The following is a 14,732-nucleotide window of genomic DNA, read 5'->3' as shown; positions in this document are numbered from 1 at the left end:
TTTGGCTTATGGGATGACGCCCCAACCAGGTGAGCCACCTGGCTCGGGCTGACTGTAAATGAGTCTTTAAAATAGGAATAATTCCTGAGAATCTTTGTAGACTTGGTGATGTATTTCAGAGAAAAATGATACATTTGGTACTTTGGGAACTTAGACTGATTTCACAAGTCTTTGATGCTCTTCATCATCTCTTACTACACAAAAGGAAAGAAGTAGGAAAATAAAAAAGTGTTGTAGTGCTGCTTGTATTGTTATTTATAGATTAGATTATTTTTGTTGCCTATATAACTGCATAATTAGGAATGGTAAAATGTTATTGCTAAAAATGTTGCATATAAGACTGTAAAATTGAAATTATCAGTGGAAGTAGGCTTTTTGTATAAATAGCATTTCTATTAACTTCTAAAGTTTAATTATTTAGCTGTCTTGTGATTCTGTTTTATGATGTCTATTCATTTGTCAGCTGTAAAGTGATAGATTCTTTTTGAGAGAAAACTACTGCAATGAGTATAGATATACTGCAGAGTAGATAAAAACTAAGTATAGTTGAATTTTGTACTAAAGCTTTGTGTTTGTTTTTATTTTTTAATCTAGGCTTGGAAAGATTTATGATTTTTGGCTAATATAAAATGAATGAATACTCAGTTTTAGAAAGTACATAATATTGAGAAGATCAAAGGGTTTACAGTGGTGCTTCTGAATGGTTTAACTCTTAGTTTCATTCAGAGCTTTAAAGCTAAGGGAATTAGTAGAAAAGGATTTCAGTAAATATGTGGTAAAGAGCAGAAATTATGGTGAAGTTTAGAAGACTAGAAAGAAAAAACAACGTGATATTACTGTGAAGTTAGTAGAATGGCTTGTGAAAGGTAAAATAATATTTTAGTTAGTATATTAACATTTGCACATTTGGTTGGAGCACCGTTTGAAGTTACTTAAGACTAGCCATTGGCTAGTAAAAATCTTTAAACATCCTGAGGCTGGAAATACTTGAAAGAAAAATAATTTTAGTCAGAAAATGGCTATGGAGTGTAATGATTTTTGTTTTTTGTCACCCGAGATATAAAACACCTTTATAATAAAACATGAGAAAATCATTACAATCGACTGTGCTGGTTTGTTGCTGTGCAGTACAACTGCTGTTCTTCTGGCTGTTGGAAATTTTCTTTTAATGCACTTACTTTTCAGTGTTCATTTTCTCTAAATGTATCTCTTCTGTAACCATGGTCATCTTAATACAGTTTTAGCTTTTAATATAAATTGAAAATCAGAGAATTTCATACACACGGAACCTGCTGTTCCCGGAACAATCACAGCCACAATTTTTATCAATTTATGTGGTTTGGAACTGGAAAGCTTATGAAGTGTCTTTTATTAACTGCGATTTTTTAAACCTTTCAAGAGATGAAACGAATAAAGAGGAAGATGAAGATGATGAAGAAGCAGAAGAGGAGGAGGAGGAGGAGGAGGAAGAGGAGGAAGATGATGATAACAACAATGAGGAAGAGGAGTTTGAATGCTATCCACCAGGCATGAAAGTCCAAGTGCGGTATGGACGAGGGAAAAATCAAAAAACGTACGAAGCTAGTATTAAAGATTCTGATGTCGAAGGTGGAGAGGTCCTTTACTTGGTGCATTACTGCGGATGGAATGTGAGGTAACTTGAGTTTTAGCTAGTGATTGCTACCTAAAAACAATCATAAAATAATTTCCTATTTTAAAATTTAATTAACAAATTACAGTCTTATTAGTATTTTCATTGAGATCATAGCATCATATAACAAATAGTTTTTAGCATGTAAGTGACATGCGTAGTGACTTCCTACCTACTGTTTTCAGTACTCCGAAGATATCCTTAGTGTCTAGAAAACTGGGTCCACACAGTTGGATTTTACAGTACATATGTAGATTAATAAAAGCAACATTTGGTGAAAATGGTAGGAAAGTCTCTTAAAAACATGAAGGAGATTTAAGCTTCTAAGCTTCTTGATGTCTATAAGTCAATTATCAGACTTCTTGCTCTCGTACATTTTCAACTACCTTGCCACAGTAACCTCTTTGTAATCTTAAGCCACCATATTTCTTTCCTTCAGCCACCACATTTCTTTCCTACAGTAGGCAGGGATTTTAAAGTTGAGGGTTTTTAGGAGGCTTTAGCTATTTCAAGAAGGCCTTATCTCCTCTTTAGCATTGCTTGTGTTACAGCATTTTTCAGGAGCCTCAGAAATTTATTCTCATGTTTGAAACAATATGGTTATAATGTAAGCAGGTCTACTTAACTAAAACAGAGTGCACTTTCTCACCTCTAACCTAGGGAAGTGAAGGGCAAGACAAAGGTTTGGCTATAGATTGCGTTCAATGACTGAAGTCTTTTTCTTACACAAGTTTCCTTTGGTTTATCCAAAGAAATTTTGTATTTTAATTTTATCCAAAGTTTGTAAGTTGGTTTGGGATCTGATCATTTAGGTATCTTTTAAGATAAACTTACTTTATTTTGGAATGTTTAATATTGTATTTGAAATATAGCCTATGGTAGAGTTGTAGTCCTTGGAAAGTTAACCATAGAGTTTTACGTGGTGGTTCCATGGTGTGCCTAGTGTCTTCAAGGAGGAGTGCAGTTCTCGTGCTTACTATTTAAATTGTATTATGTGGTTTGGGAAGTTACTAAGAAGATATCATCTCCAATTTTCTTTAAAAAAATACTGTGTTTCTTAAAAGTACATTTGGTGGTGTTCCGTAGAAACATGTCTAATCTTATTTCCTTTCTTATTTTGAGAAAAGTACAATTCTGATCCATTCTGTAGCTTGGAAAAAATAGCAACTTAAGTCATAAGGGAATACTATAAGGAGGTTTTTTGGGGGGCTGGGGGCGCTTGTTCTTCATTTGTAACCAACAAGATTAAGAGAGTTCTGAATTTTAAGAATATCTATAATCGGTGTTGTCCTGAAACAAGCTTTTCTAGATACTACTTTTAACATAGTAATTAATCCTTTTGGCTTTTGGTTCTTGTGCTGCCTCTGTGGTGCGTGATTTTTCTCAACTGAAGGGCTGACTGTTAATATGTTCAAAGGAACACATTTGACATCTGAGATACAGCTGCTATAAGAACCTTTTGCCCAGTCTTTGATGTTTAATCATTCTGATCCTACTAAATGATCTTATTAAATATAAATGTAGAGGGAGTTCCATTTTTGCCTAGGATGTAAATGTTGAATATGTTAGTTTAAAATTAGGAGAAAATTGAGTCAGCGAAAATTAATAATTACTAAGTAATTTCCGTAAGATAGATGAGAGCCACATCATCTTCTGCCCTCTCCTTTCAGTTCTGGCTGTTTTGCTAGTTTATGTAACAAGGCAGTTTTCCTAGTAGCCTTTATAAAATGCTTTAAATGCTGTGATTAAGGGATAGAATTTAGGCATTCTCTTACTTTCACTATAATTAGGGCTTGGTTATTTTCTGTTAATTGTCTCACTAAACAGAAGCTTCGTATGTATGTGAATTGAAACATTCATAAAATTACTCTGCATTTAAGATATAACTTAGCTTTATTATGAAAAGATTGACTAAAGGAAAGTATCCTGTCCAAGAGCACTTGGATTTTAGAGGGTAGAAAGAATGTTCAGTATTTTAGCTTTGAAATTGATAGTGGGTTGCGTAGGATAACAGAAGATTTTACTTGAGGCATTCACATTTCTCATAATATAAAAAGGAAAAGGAGAACTAGTTCAACAAAACATGCTTTTGGCACTGAGAAGGATGCAATCTACTCCTGACAACTCAAGCATTTGTATGGTATGAACGTTGAAAAGAAGAAAACTTACCGTCTTGGTGAAGACCTGTAGGGTGGATCTCTACATACTCCAGCATCGTAGAGAAAACAGCTCTACTTCAGTAGACTAAGCAGTTAATTTTCCTGTAGTCCATATAACAGCATTCTTCTTTCTCTCTGCAATAATAACCAAAGTCTGTCCCATTGATGCATAAGAAATCGCTTATGGGGAGCTTTTGAGATCTTGCTCCCCAGAATATGTCGTCAGTTTGGCTCAAATAAAATCTTATAAAAAGAAAAAAAAGAAAAGAAATCACGTATGATTCTTGCTGCTCCTTCATGTCTGAAGCTAATCTAATGAGGACCGCAACAAGTCCTCATCAGCTCTACAACTATTTTCATATTATTTTGGGAAATTCAGCCTGATTGAATTTACACTTGAGATGTGAAATTAAAAAGGAAGATTTATACATGACATTTCATGAAAATAGTTTTATCTTCAGAGGCAACCATTCCTTACAATAGCAGTTGGTAGGAAATTTTGTGTGGAGCTATTTATGTGAGTTCTCTGTGATCTGAAACATTATTTTCTACCAGACAGATTTTTCTTAAAAAAAGAAAATATCTTAGTTTTAAAAAATACTATTTTCTTACAATTTCTACATTCTTTCTTTTCCTCCCTGAAGTGCTATATAAACATTTATATTAATATAATTTTATTTTATACTGGTATTTCACAACTGAGATATGTTAATTTTTGTTAAACAAAGGATAGTGTCTGGACCAATTTGTTTTTTATGATGAACAAAAGACATTTTTACATACTTACATTAAGTTTACTGGAAATAGCCAAAACTCTGGATGCTAAACCACAGGATGATTCGTAAATGGTACAGTGCTGCTACAGAAGTTTTCAGGTGTAAGGACCATGCATGAAAATATTTTTCAAAACTATAGGATTTACAAAGTCACCACAAGCATGGAGTAAACCTTTACTTTTTTATAAATTTTTAAAAATTTGTAAAAGAAGTATTCAATCTAGAAATACAGGAAAATGCATAAAAGTAGAAAGATAGTATTACTATTAATATTGTAGTGTGTTCTTTTAGTCTTTTAGAAAGTATATCTCCATACATGTGTAAAAATTAATCATACTTCAGTAATTTTTAATAGCAGGCTCTCTGTTATTTTTGTTTTAATTTATTAGTGATAATATTTTACATACATTTTTAGTATCATTAGCTTATTGATCTTTTCACTCTCAAGTTTTTAAGTCATGACATAAATGTAGGATTGATCCTTGAAAATAAAGTTACACTCTGAAATTCACCAACCATAAATTCTGTTATGTGTATTGGTTTTATCCTTATTTATAACAACTATTCTTGTTCAGTAACACAGCTAAGTGCATTGGAACTATCTAGACTATTTGGCATGGGATTTAAAATACATCAATATTTTATGTATTGATGCTGATTTGTTTTTCTTCATTTCCAGTTTGGCTTTCCATTATCAAGGTTCTGGGAATATTATTTTTTATATTGAGGATCACCAACTGCATTAAAGGATACCCTTAAGTTAAAGAGAAAGAGAAAAGAGACTAAAATTTCGACTGTAAAACTCTTAAAAAAGTAACAACAGTTAAATCTCCATATTACAAATACAGAAAACAGAAATACTTAAATATGTAACTTGAAATAAAAATATATTTTTTAAAAATCCTATTTTTTCTGAGCAAATTCCCCCAAAGGGAATTTGGGGTAGAGGAATACTAGTAGAAACTTTTCACAAACAAATGAGTTCAGTCCCACTTTTGTGAACATTTACCTGCTTATTATCAAACATTATTCCCTTATTTGGCAAACATAAGTTGAGCATCTATGTGCCAAATAGTGCTTGGCATTAAAGATACAAAGAAAGGGTCCCTATTTAGGAATTTGTTGTTGGGGTAGGAAATTACCCCACCAAGATGTACAACCCATTGATCCTACTACCTCTGCACCCTAATGCCCTCAACCTTCTCCTCAGGGCACTTTACGTTCTTTAGTCACTTGTTAGAAGCATGTCCTCTGACCCCACCTCTCCTGTTGCTCTGCAGTAGTGTCCTCCCTGGCAGAAGCCCAAGAACCCTGATTAAATTGGACTCCGACTCCTTGCCTGCACCTAAGCAGCTGGTCTTTTTAAGTCTGTGACGGTGAACCTCAAGTGGGCGCTCTGTTCTTCCATATACTCTCCTACTTTCTTACAAGACTATTTCTTACTGTTTCTGGTTTTGTTTCTTTTGATTGTCTTATTGAGGTGTGATCGACTACATTATATTAGTTTCAGGTGTACAATATAGTGATTTTATATTTGATGAAATAACCACAATAAGTCTAATTAACAACTGTCACTGTAAAAACGGCTGCAACTGTTTTTCTTGTTTTTTTTCTTTTTATACTTGTCTCAAAATTAAGAAGCCATTAATCACCTGTCCTGTCATTTGTCTCTTCTTTTTTGTCTTTGTGTGTTTTCTCCCTTCTGATTGTTCCCTTCTTTTATCCTGATAATTTTAGCTTTTTTTATGTTCTGTGCCTATTTTTCCAGTCCTGATTTGAATTGATTTCCTGATACTGAATTTTTCTAAATTATATTTTGGAGCCAAAGGGATTTGACTTCCTGGAATATAACCTCCATCTACTGTGGGTAAATTTTTTTCTGTGTTCAAGCTTTCTACATTACTTCATATTATGAAAGTACATTTAATTTTAAAACATGGGGGGCGGGAAATCCCAATTCCATATTCATTCCATTAATATCCGTTACGGTATCTAGAACAGTATGTGCCTGGCATATGATATCCAGTAAATGAGTATTGAACTAAATTGGACCCCCTGGCAACAGAATGGGAATAGAGCAGAGATTAAAATACAAGAAAGAAGGAGTGGTTTATAAAAGTCATCCCTGTAGGGTACAGAGACTAACAGATTGGGACAGATGTGGCCTGGCTCTCACTGGAGCCTCTTCTCCATTCTTTTATGTAGGTTAACTTAATTTTCTGGGGACCTGTCAGTTTTCTACAGAGGCTACAACATTCTCTGTTCTTACCAGCAACGTATTAGGGTTCCAGTTTCTCCGTATCTTCACCAACGTTCATTTTTCGTTTTTAAAAAAATGTTTATTAAAGCTAACCTAGTGGGTGTCTCCTTGTGCTTTTGATTAGCATTTCCCTAACAACTAGTCATGTTAAGCATGTTTGACATAGTACTACTAATAGACCATTTGTATATCTTCTTGGGGAAATGTCTATTTAAGCCCTTTGCCTATTTTTGAATTGCTTGGTTTTTTTGTTGTTTAGTTGTAGGAGTTTCTTCATATATTCACGTATCAGACATATGATTTGAAAATATTTCTTCCTATTCTGTGGACTCACAGAATTCTCTTTTCATTCTCTTAATCGTGTCTTTTGGTATATAAACATTTTTAATTTTGGTCAGGTCTGATTAATTTTTTCTTTATTGCCTGTACTTTTGGTGTTGACCCTAGAGAGCATCACCAGATCCAGTGTTAGGAAAATTTCCCCTTATGTTTTTATCTAAGAATTTTATAGTTTTAGTTCTAATATGTCAGTTTTTGATCCATTTTGAGATAATTTTTATATATGACTATGGCAGTCAGTCCTTTTGAATGACTTCTTTGGGTCATACACAGGGCCCATCTGCTCTTCAGCAGGCAAAATGGGGTTGAAGTTGAGAGACTGGAGTGGATCTGGTTGAAGTGCTCACATCCTGTGACTTACCTTCCACTCTGTCTCCTTTTGTCCCTTTAAAAAAAATTGTCACCTTTAAGCTTAATTTCTGTTTTCCTTTTCCAGTACATTCTACCTTCTTCCTTTTTTTCTTTTATTTCCATGTAATCTGATCCGTGTCATACTTTTATTGTATATGCCTTTGGATTTAGGAATAGTAATTAGAGTACAATATGTTCTCATACACTTTGAATTGTTCTGGTAATGAGAGAGAGGAAAGTGAGAGAATCTAGGAAATTGTCTGCTTTATATTTGTAGTGCGAAAGTTAAACAATCATAAGTGAAGGCCAGTTGACAGTGATTTCCAAGTAAGTACGTGTGTGTGAACTTGCTTTAGGGATAGAAAGGGAGCGTAGCCCTGGCCCTCGCGCCACGCAGTCCTGCTCCCTGGGCACGCCCTCCCGTGCCCCAGGCCTCTTCTCCACTCCCCTCCCCAGCCCTGCTGTTAGTCTCCTGGCCTGTTCACTTAAGCCTGACACATAAAACGCGTCGAAATGCAGAAGGGCCATGGCACTCAGAGCTGTGGCTGTCAAAAGGCTATGAAAACTTCTTTCGCAGAATGCGGACCGCTTTGTATCAGACAGTTCTAAGGTGGAGAAATTTGAACAAAAAGTAATTTTTACTTAAAAAATGACTTTTGAGTTGACTATAGTTTTTCAGTGCAAATGAAAAACATTTTCTTTGTGATAAAAGATTAGTAATGAGAGAGAGGAAGGGGGTGAGAGACAGAGACAGACATATCAATATGAGAAAGAAATGTTGATCTCTTGTATGTGCCTCGATTGGAGATCGAACCTGCATCCCTTTGATGCGTGGGACAACATTCCAAACAGCGGGGTACTTTTAAAAGTCAGTAATCCAAGTCACAAAATGAGTTCCACAGTGCTAACCATTTGCAGTAGTTTTTATAAATAAAGAAACCTGGTACAACACTCTGTAATTGTCCTTAACACTCCATATTACCTCTACCTAAAGACCTATACTACCTTTGTTTCATTTTACAGAGTTAAATGCTCTAAGAAAACTGATTGATAGAATTACTGTACCATTCTCTTGGGGCAGTTCTGTCAAATCTTAAACCATGCTATAATAATCATATTTCTATCATTATGCTGTTATATTTTCTTTGTTATGATGAACACCATTCTGGTGTCTTTGATGATGTGGATTTAATAGTGTTACGTGAGGTAGAAATATGAAATGTTAATACCATGCTTAGAATTTTAGTTTTTCAGTAATATAATACTTTTTGTTATATCTTAAGTACATTACTAAGAGCGTTAAATTGTGTTCAGTGTGTCTTCGTAAATTTTGCTTTAGATATTCTCTCAGATTAAAAAAATACATATAGCCCTGGGTGATGTGGCTCAGTGGATTGAGTGCTGGCCTGCAAACCAAAGGGTTGCTGGTTCGATTCCTAGTCAGGGCACATGCCTGGGTTGCAGACCAGGTTCCCAGTTGGGGGTGTGCAAGAAGCAACAACACATTGATGTTTCTCTCCCTCTCTTTCTCCCTCCCTTCCCCTCTCTCTAAAAATAAATAAAATCTTTAAAAAAATAAAAATGTATGTGTAAATAGAGATTATGATGGAAATTTCAGCAAGTTGGTAAATATCAATAAAATTGCTTATACAATTTATTTTTTAATAACTAGTGCTTTTTTCATCATGAGTCGGTCTTTTTTTCTATACTATGTCATAACTTTTCCCCCCATAGTTTGCTTGTTTCTTTCTTTTTTAAGATTTTATTTATTTTTAGAGAGAGGGGAAGGGAGGGAGAAAGAGAAGGATAGAAACATCAGTGTGAGAGAGAAACATCGATCAGTTGCCTCTTGTATGCATCCCAGCTAGGGACTGGCCGGAACCCCAGGCATGTGCCCCAACCAAGAATTGAACTAGCGACCTTTGGAATTGCAAGACGACACTCAACCAGCTGAGCTATGCTCATAAGGGATCCCATAGTTTCTTAATTAAGGGAGAAAACTTCCTTGCCTTGCAGAGATATTGTAAGTTTCCACTTTAGATGTGAGGTTTTTAAAAGCTTAGTTATATTGACATACCTTAACTTTTTGTGTACAGGTAAACAAGATATAAAATATGTATTGCTCAGCAGTTATTAAATGAGATTATCCATTACCGAAAACAAAATACAAATGATTTAAATATTTTACTTAATATTTTAGACTTTATCTTTTATAATCTGTATGCATATTTCAAATAGTGACTTTTCAGTATTATGTCAGTTTGGCTTTGCTTATGAAATTATTTTTAAAATATCTTCATTCTACATGTAATTACTTTTTAATCTCTAATATGTCTTACGGATATATATTAATATATGTTGATAATATTTCTTTGGAAATGGTTTAGTTGGGTTTAAAAAGAACCAAAATTTCAATTGATTCTTATATCTGATTGATAGCATTCTCTTCCATTTTTATTGTTGCTTAGTGGTTCCTTAGATATTTTGCCAACATACCCAAACAAAAACTATTTTCTTTGTTGAACTTTTATTTTTCTCTGGTGAGAGCAAGTATGTTATGGTCTCTGAATGGTTTCTTTTAGTTTTGTATAAATATTTTATTCACATTTTAAAAATTCAAATATTTATGTTGCTTCTTTCAGAAGGTTCAGAAGGTTTGTATGGTGCCTTTTGTAATTACCGTTTAGTGTTTTCTTCTTTGCCTAATTGTAAGCGCCCTGTGAGAAGGGGCTGAGGTGCATTTATTGCTGAGCACGGAGAGCCCACCACATGCTTGATACCTGAGACTCGTTTGTTGGGTGAATCTGCCCTTGGACGTACTTTTGGTCTTGAGTGCGCAGAGTTTTCCATTTCAGGGCCCTCTGGTGCACTTCCTTCATCTCACATCCGTTGGGGCAGGCCTTTGGAAGTTCAATGAGTTGCTTGTGCATCTTTTTTTTTCATGTTTGCTTAGTTAGATAGGTGATCTTAGTAAAAGTATTCTCATATAAGTCCTGTGTATATTTGAAAATATCTTCCTTAGTACTTCAGTTAAATATCAGGTAAAACATTTCTCTTTACAAAAACATTGTAAATGCATTACAATGAATTTATCAATAATTGAACTTAAAAAATAATGTCTGATCACTAACAGACTTTGTTTTAATTTTCTAACTCAGTATTTGTTTTTAATATTTGTTTCAATATATGTTATTCTTTATTTTTGAATATTTGTTTTTAAATTAATTTTGTAGTCCTCTTTTCTTGACAAACTGTGCGTTGTCATGAAGAGGCCAGTTGCTGTCTTTTGATCATAATTTCTGAAGATTAAAGTCCAAGTAGAGGCAGGATAGTTTATATCAGTAACTCAGACTACCTGTTTTTTTCTTAGATAGACTCATGAAGCTCTATTGCTTGGATCTAAAATTGCAAATCATTTTGTTGGTAAGCCAAACACTTGGTTTAAATTTTTTCCCTAGTTCTCAAGCTACATTGTCACAAAACAGGATAGCTGACAACAGGTCTGCTAGCTTAGAGAGGAATCTAGGTATTTAACAATCAAGTGGTTTCTCTGGGGACCTGGTTCCCTAAATAGCTGTTACATAGTATTCTTCCCAGGCAGTAGAGAGATTGCATCAAAATATGCACAATAGTGTCTTGATTCTATCTGTGGTACTTAAAGCAGAGTCAGAAATATTGGACAACCCCAACACAGGGGTGCCCATTACAGCGGAGGGGAGAACAGTGTGCCTATGTATTTGGGGGTGTCTGAAGAAAGGACTAGAAGCATTATAAAACCAAGAAATTTGCCCTTGCTGGTGTGGCTCAGTGGATTGAGCTCTGGCTTGTGAAACACATGGTTACCAGTTTGATTCCCAGTGTAGGGCACATGCCTGGGTTGCAGGCCAGGTCCCCAGCAGGGGGTGCACAAAATGCAACCACACATTTGATGTTTCCCTCTCTTCCGTCTCTCTGTAAATAAATAAAATCTTTTTTTAAAAACCCAAGAAATTTGCATTTGACTTAGTTATTAATTCTTGTATTTTTAAAATTCTCACCCAAGGATATGTTCATTGATTTTAAGGGGGAGGGAGGCACACGGACATGAATGTTAGAAACATCGATTGGCTGTCTCCTGTATATGCCCTGACCGGGGATCGAACCCTTCACCTTTTGGGTGTATGGACAATGCTCCAACCAGCAGAGCCACCCTGCCAGGGCAAGATTCTTGTATTCTTTAAGAATGTATTCACAGGGATGAAGGGATCTCTTATTTGATGTGGTATCCTTAGGAGAAACTGAGAAATATTTTATGGTCTTCTGTTTCTTAGCTGCAATTTTTTTTGCTCTTTGTTACTTCCCAGTAATTTCCATTTGAATGATATTCAAGAATTTCAGCTAAAGTTTTCCTGTCTTCATTAACTACTTTCTTATATATTATGCCTCAGGTTAATTTATTGTAGTCTGAAGTCTCTTTTTAATATCTACTATATATACTGTATAAAAAGTTCAAGGTTTTTTGTTTTTTTTTTCTTTAAAATTCAAGTTTATGTAGAATAAACAGGACCGACTGCAGCTTTCTCCATACTTCTGAACACTCTTCTCTTCATTAAAGCCTTTACTTTAGGTTTTTGATAGGGAATCAGAGATCTTGACCCACTAATATTGCCTCCTTTATTTAAATTAACTAACACTAGTAAAATCAAAACTAAATTGGCCTAGCTCTTTCTTATATAATTTAATGTCTGTATGAAATGTATATTTTTTGTACATTTTTGTTTTTGTTCTCATATGAATTTGTGTTTCTCTCCTTCCTGTTCTTTGAAAGTATTCTGTAAAAAAATATAGAAAAAATACTTAACACTCTTGAGTAATTACATAAAGGGAAAGAACATTTCCTGTTTTTAAAATATAATGTCAGTTATAGTGTTGGCTTTATTTTCTGATCACCATTTTTTCTCCCCTTGAAAAGATTAATCAGGCAACTGAAGTACTGTTTAGAACCTCATTAAGTTTTGAAATATTTGTTAATGTTTATATCAGTGGTCTCAACCTCTATTTGCTAAGGGCATTTGAAGTTTGAAAAGCTCCCTTAACCAAAGTTCTCACACATGGTTTTCACCCATTCTCCCTCGCATGGTTTGGTTCATACTGTGTATTTTTAATGAGGTGTTTTCAGTTGCTGCTTTCATTTTCCTGGTATTACACGGTTGTAACAGGCAGGCTATTTCCCCTGCTCTAACTCTCCATGTAATGCTTTTTGACAAACCTATAGCTTGCAAGGTCAATTTGCTTCCATGGATATTTTTTTTTTTTAAAGATTTTATTTATTTTTACAGAGAAGAGAAGGGAGGGAGAGAGAGGGAGAAACATTGACATGTGAGAGAAACATTGATCAGTTATCTCTTGCATGTGCCCCCAACAGGGGACTGGGCCTGCATCTCAGGCATGTGCCCTGACTGGGAATCGAACTGGTGACCTTTTGTTTTGTGGGTTTATGTTCAACCAACTGAGCGACTCTGGTTGGGGCTGGATTGAGCTTCTTAATATGTGACATAAATTCATTGACAGATTTGTAAGGCATGGTCTAGTTCCAAAAGTTGTTATACATTTTATTTAAAAAGAGCATAAATCTGACTGAGAAAAGAAAAAATCTAAAAGAATACTGTCAGAACACAGGAATACTTAAACTAACAAAAAGCACTGAGAAGATAGAAAGAAGCATAAGTTACCATATAATTATTCCAATAGGAAACATCTAAAGAATTTCTCAAGGAATCTCCTAAAATCGTACAGAATATTGTACCATATTAAAGCAAAAATTTTATTCAGAATATTAAGACCATAATGTTTGATTACTACTATTCAAATATTTTAGAAGTGTACATAGTTTGTTTCATCTAATTCCAGAATTTTTCTTTTTTGTTTTCTCCCTAGTCCAACACTGTTTCCACATCTAAACTCACCAGTTCTTCTAATAACCAGTCCTCTCATAACATTCTTACTTTATAACTAGGTGGAGGAGAAATGATTACGGATGAGGAGAAAATTCTGAGAACATCCTAAATTAAATTGCAGCAGGTCAGAGATGGAAAGTTAAGCAGTTAGCAACTGCAGGAAAACCCCCAAAGAGAGCTTACACTCCTGAGTGTCTATAGGAACTTGGAATGAACTTCCAGTGGCAATTTCCATGGTTATCATTCTAGAGAGTATAGCGGAACAGCCAGACCACCAGGTACCACTGCATCTTTCTTAGGCAGCCAGCGCTTTTTCTTCCACACTATAGATACCTACTCCAGAACTAGCTCCACTTCATCCTCTCCCACCTCCTTTATCTTCAACTGATGTAAATTCTTTAAAAACAGCTTACATTTGTCTTCCCAGCTCATTGTACAGAAGAGCCTCCTAGGGCCCAGGACTGTGGGCCTGTTTTCTCCTTCATCCAGCCTCTGATGCTGCTAGTTTAGATGGGTGCCCCAGGGCCTGGTCATTTCCTGGCTAGCGTGCAGCTCAATAAACCCTTTCTTTCAGAAAACTTCTGGCCACACAAATTCTTGTTTAACCTTACTGTATAGTGGGTGTGCACTGGTTTGTGTAACTTAGGCAGTGGAGGTTGGTTGTACCATCCCAAGTAGCTGTTTTATTTATGCGTATGTTCCTTCTACCTTGTTCCTAAGAGAATTTAAGCAGCGTATGTTATCTCTGAGTCAAAAAAGTTTTCATTTGTCCCAGGGAACATTTAACTTTGGAGACAATAACTATTTTTTGGTTGTTCAATGTGTTTGGTGCTCCATGTAAAATACACAAATGTATATCATCATGGTAGTCTTTCTTTATTTTAGAGAGAGAGGAAGTGGGAGAGAAACCAACATTGCTTTGTTGTTCCACTTGTTTATGCACTCTCTAGTTGATTCTTGTCCGTACCCTGACCAGGGATTGAACCTACAACCTTGGAGCATCAGGATGATGCTCTAACCACCTGAGCTGCCCGGCCAGGGCAGTCATGTGGTAGTTTTAAATTGAAAGCTACTGTTCTACCCTAATTTGAAATATATCTCATGTCAAAAACCAAGTTGAATTAAGTAGTGTTCCTGTGGGTAGCAGAAGTGTCTGGTATTGTAAAACTGTACATAACAGTCTGGTTAAGAAAGGTAAAAAAAAAAAAAAAAAGCCTAACAAAATAGCTTGTTTTGTTTTCTTATAAACAAAGTATAACT

General features: G+C 35.0%; 1 protein-coding gene across 4 annotated transcripts in view; it reads left to right on the top strand.

Annotated features, from left to right (window-relative positions):
• ARID4B (AT-rich interaction domain 4B) overlaps positions 1–14,732 on the top strand; it is a 133,923-nt gene that overhangs the window by 97,811 nt on the left and 21,380 nt on the right. For 3 of the 4 annotated variants that reach the window (XM_054576766.1, XM_054576764.1, XM_054576765.1), the window contains exon 17: positions 1,400–1,654. The exons of the other annotated variant lie outside the window; for it this stretch is intronic. In XM_054576766.1, coding sequence (XP_054432741.1) covers positions 1,400–1,654 — 255 coding nt within the window. The remainder of the gene's footprint in view (positions 1–1,399; positions 1,655–14,732) is intronic. 4 annotated transcript variants of the gene reach the window in all.

Source organism: Pteronotus mesoamericanus, unplaced genomic scaffold (genome assembly GCF_021234165.1).
Source record: "Pteronotus mesoamericanus isolate MK-2021 breed Mesoamerican mustached bat unplaced genomic scaffold, CSHL_Meso_final contig_347, whole genome shotgun sequence".
NCBI classification, from domain to species: Eukaryota; Metazoa; Chordata; class Mammalia; order Chiroptera; family Mormoopidae; genus Pteronotus; species Pteronotus mesoamericanus.
This window is presented reverse-complemented; position numbering and strand designations above follow the sequence as displayed.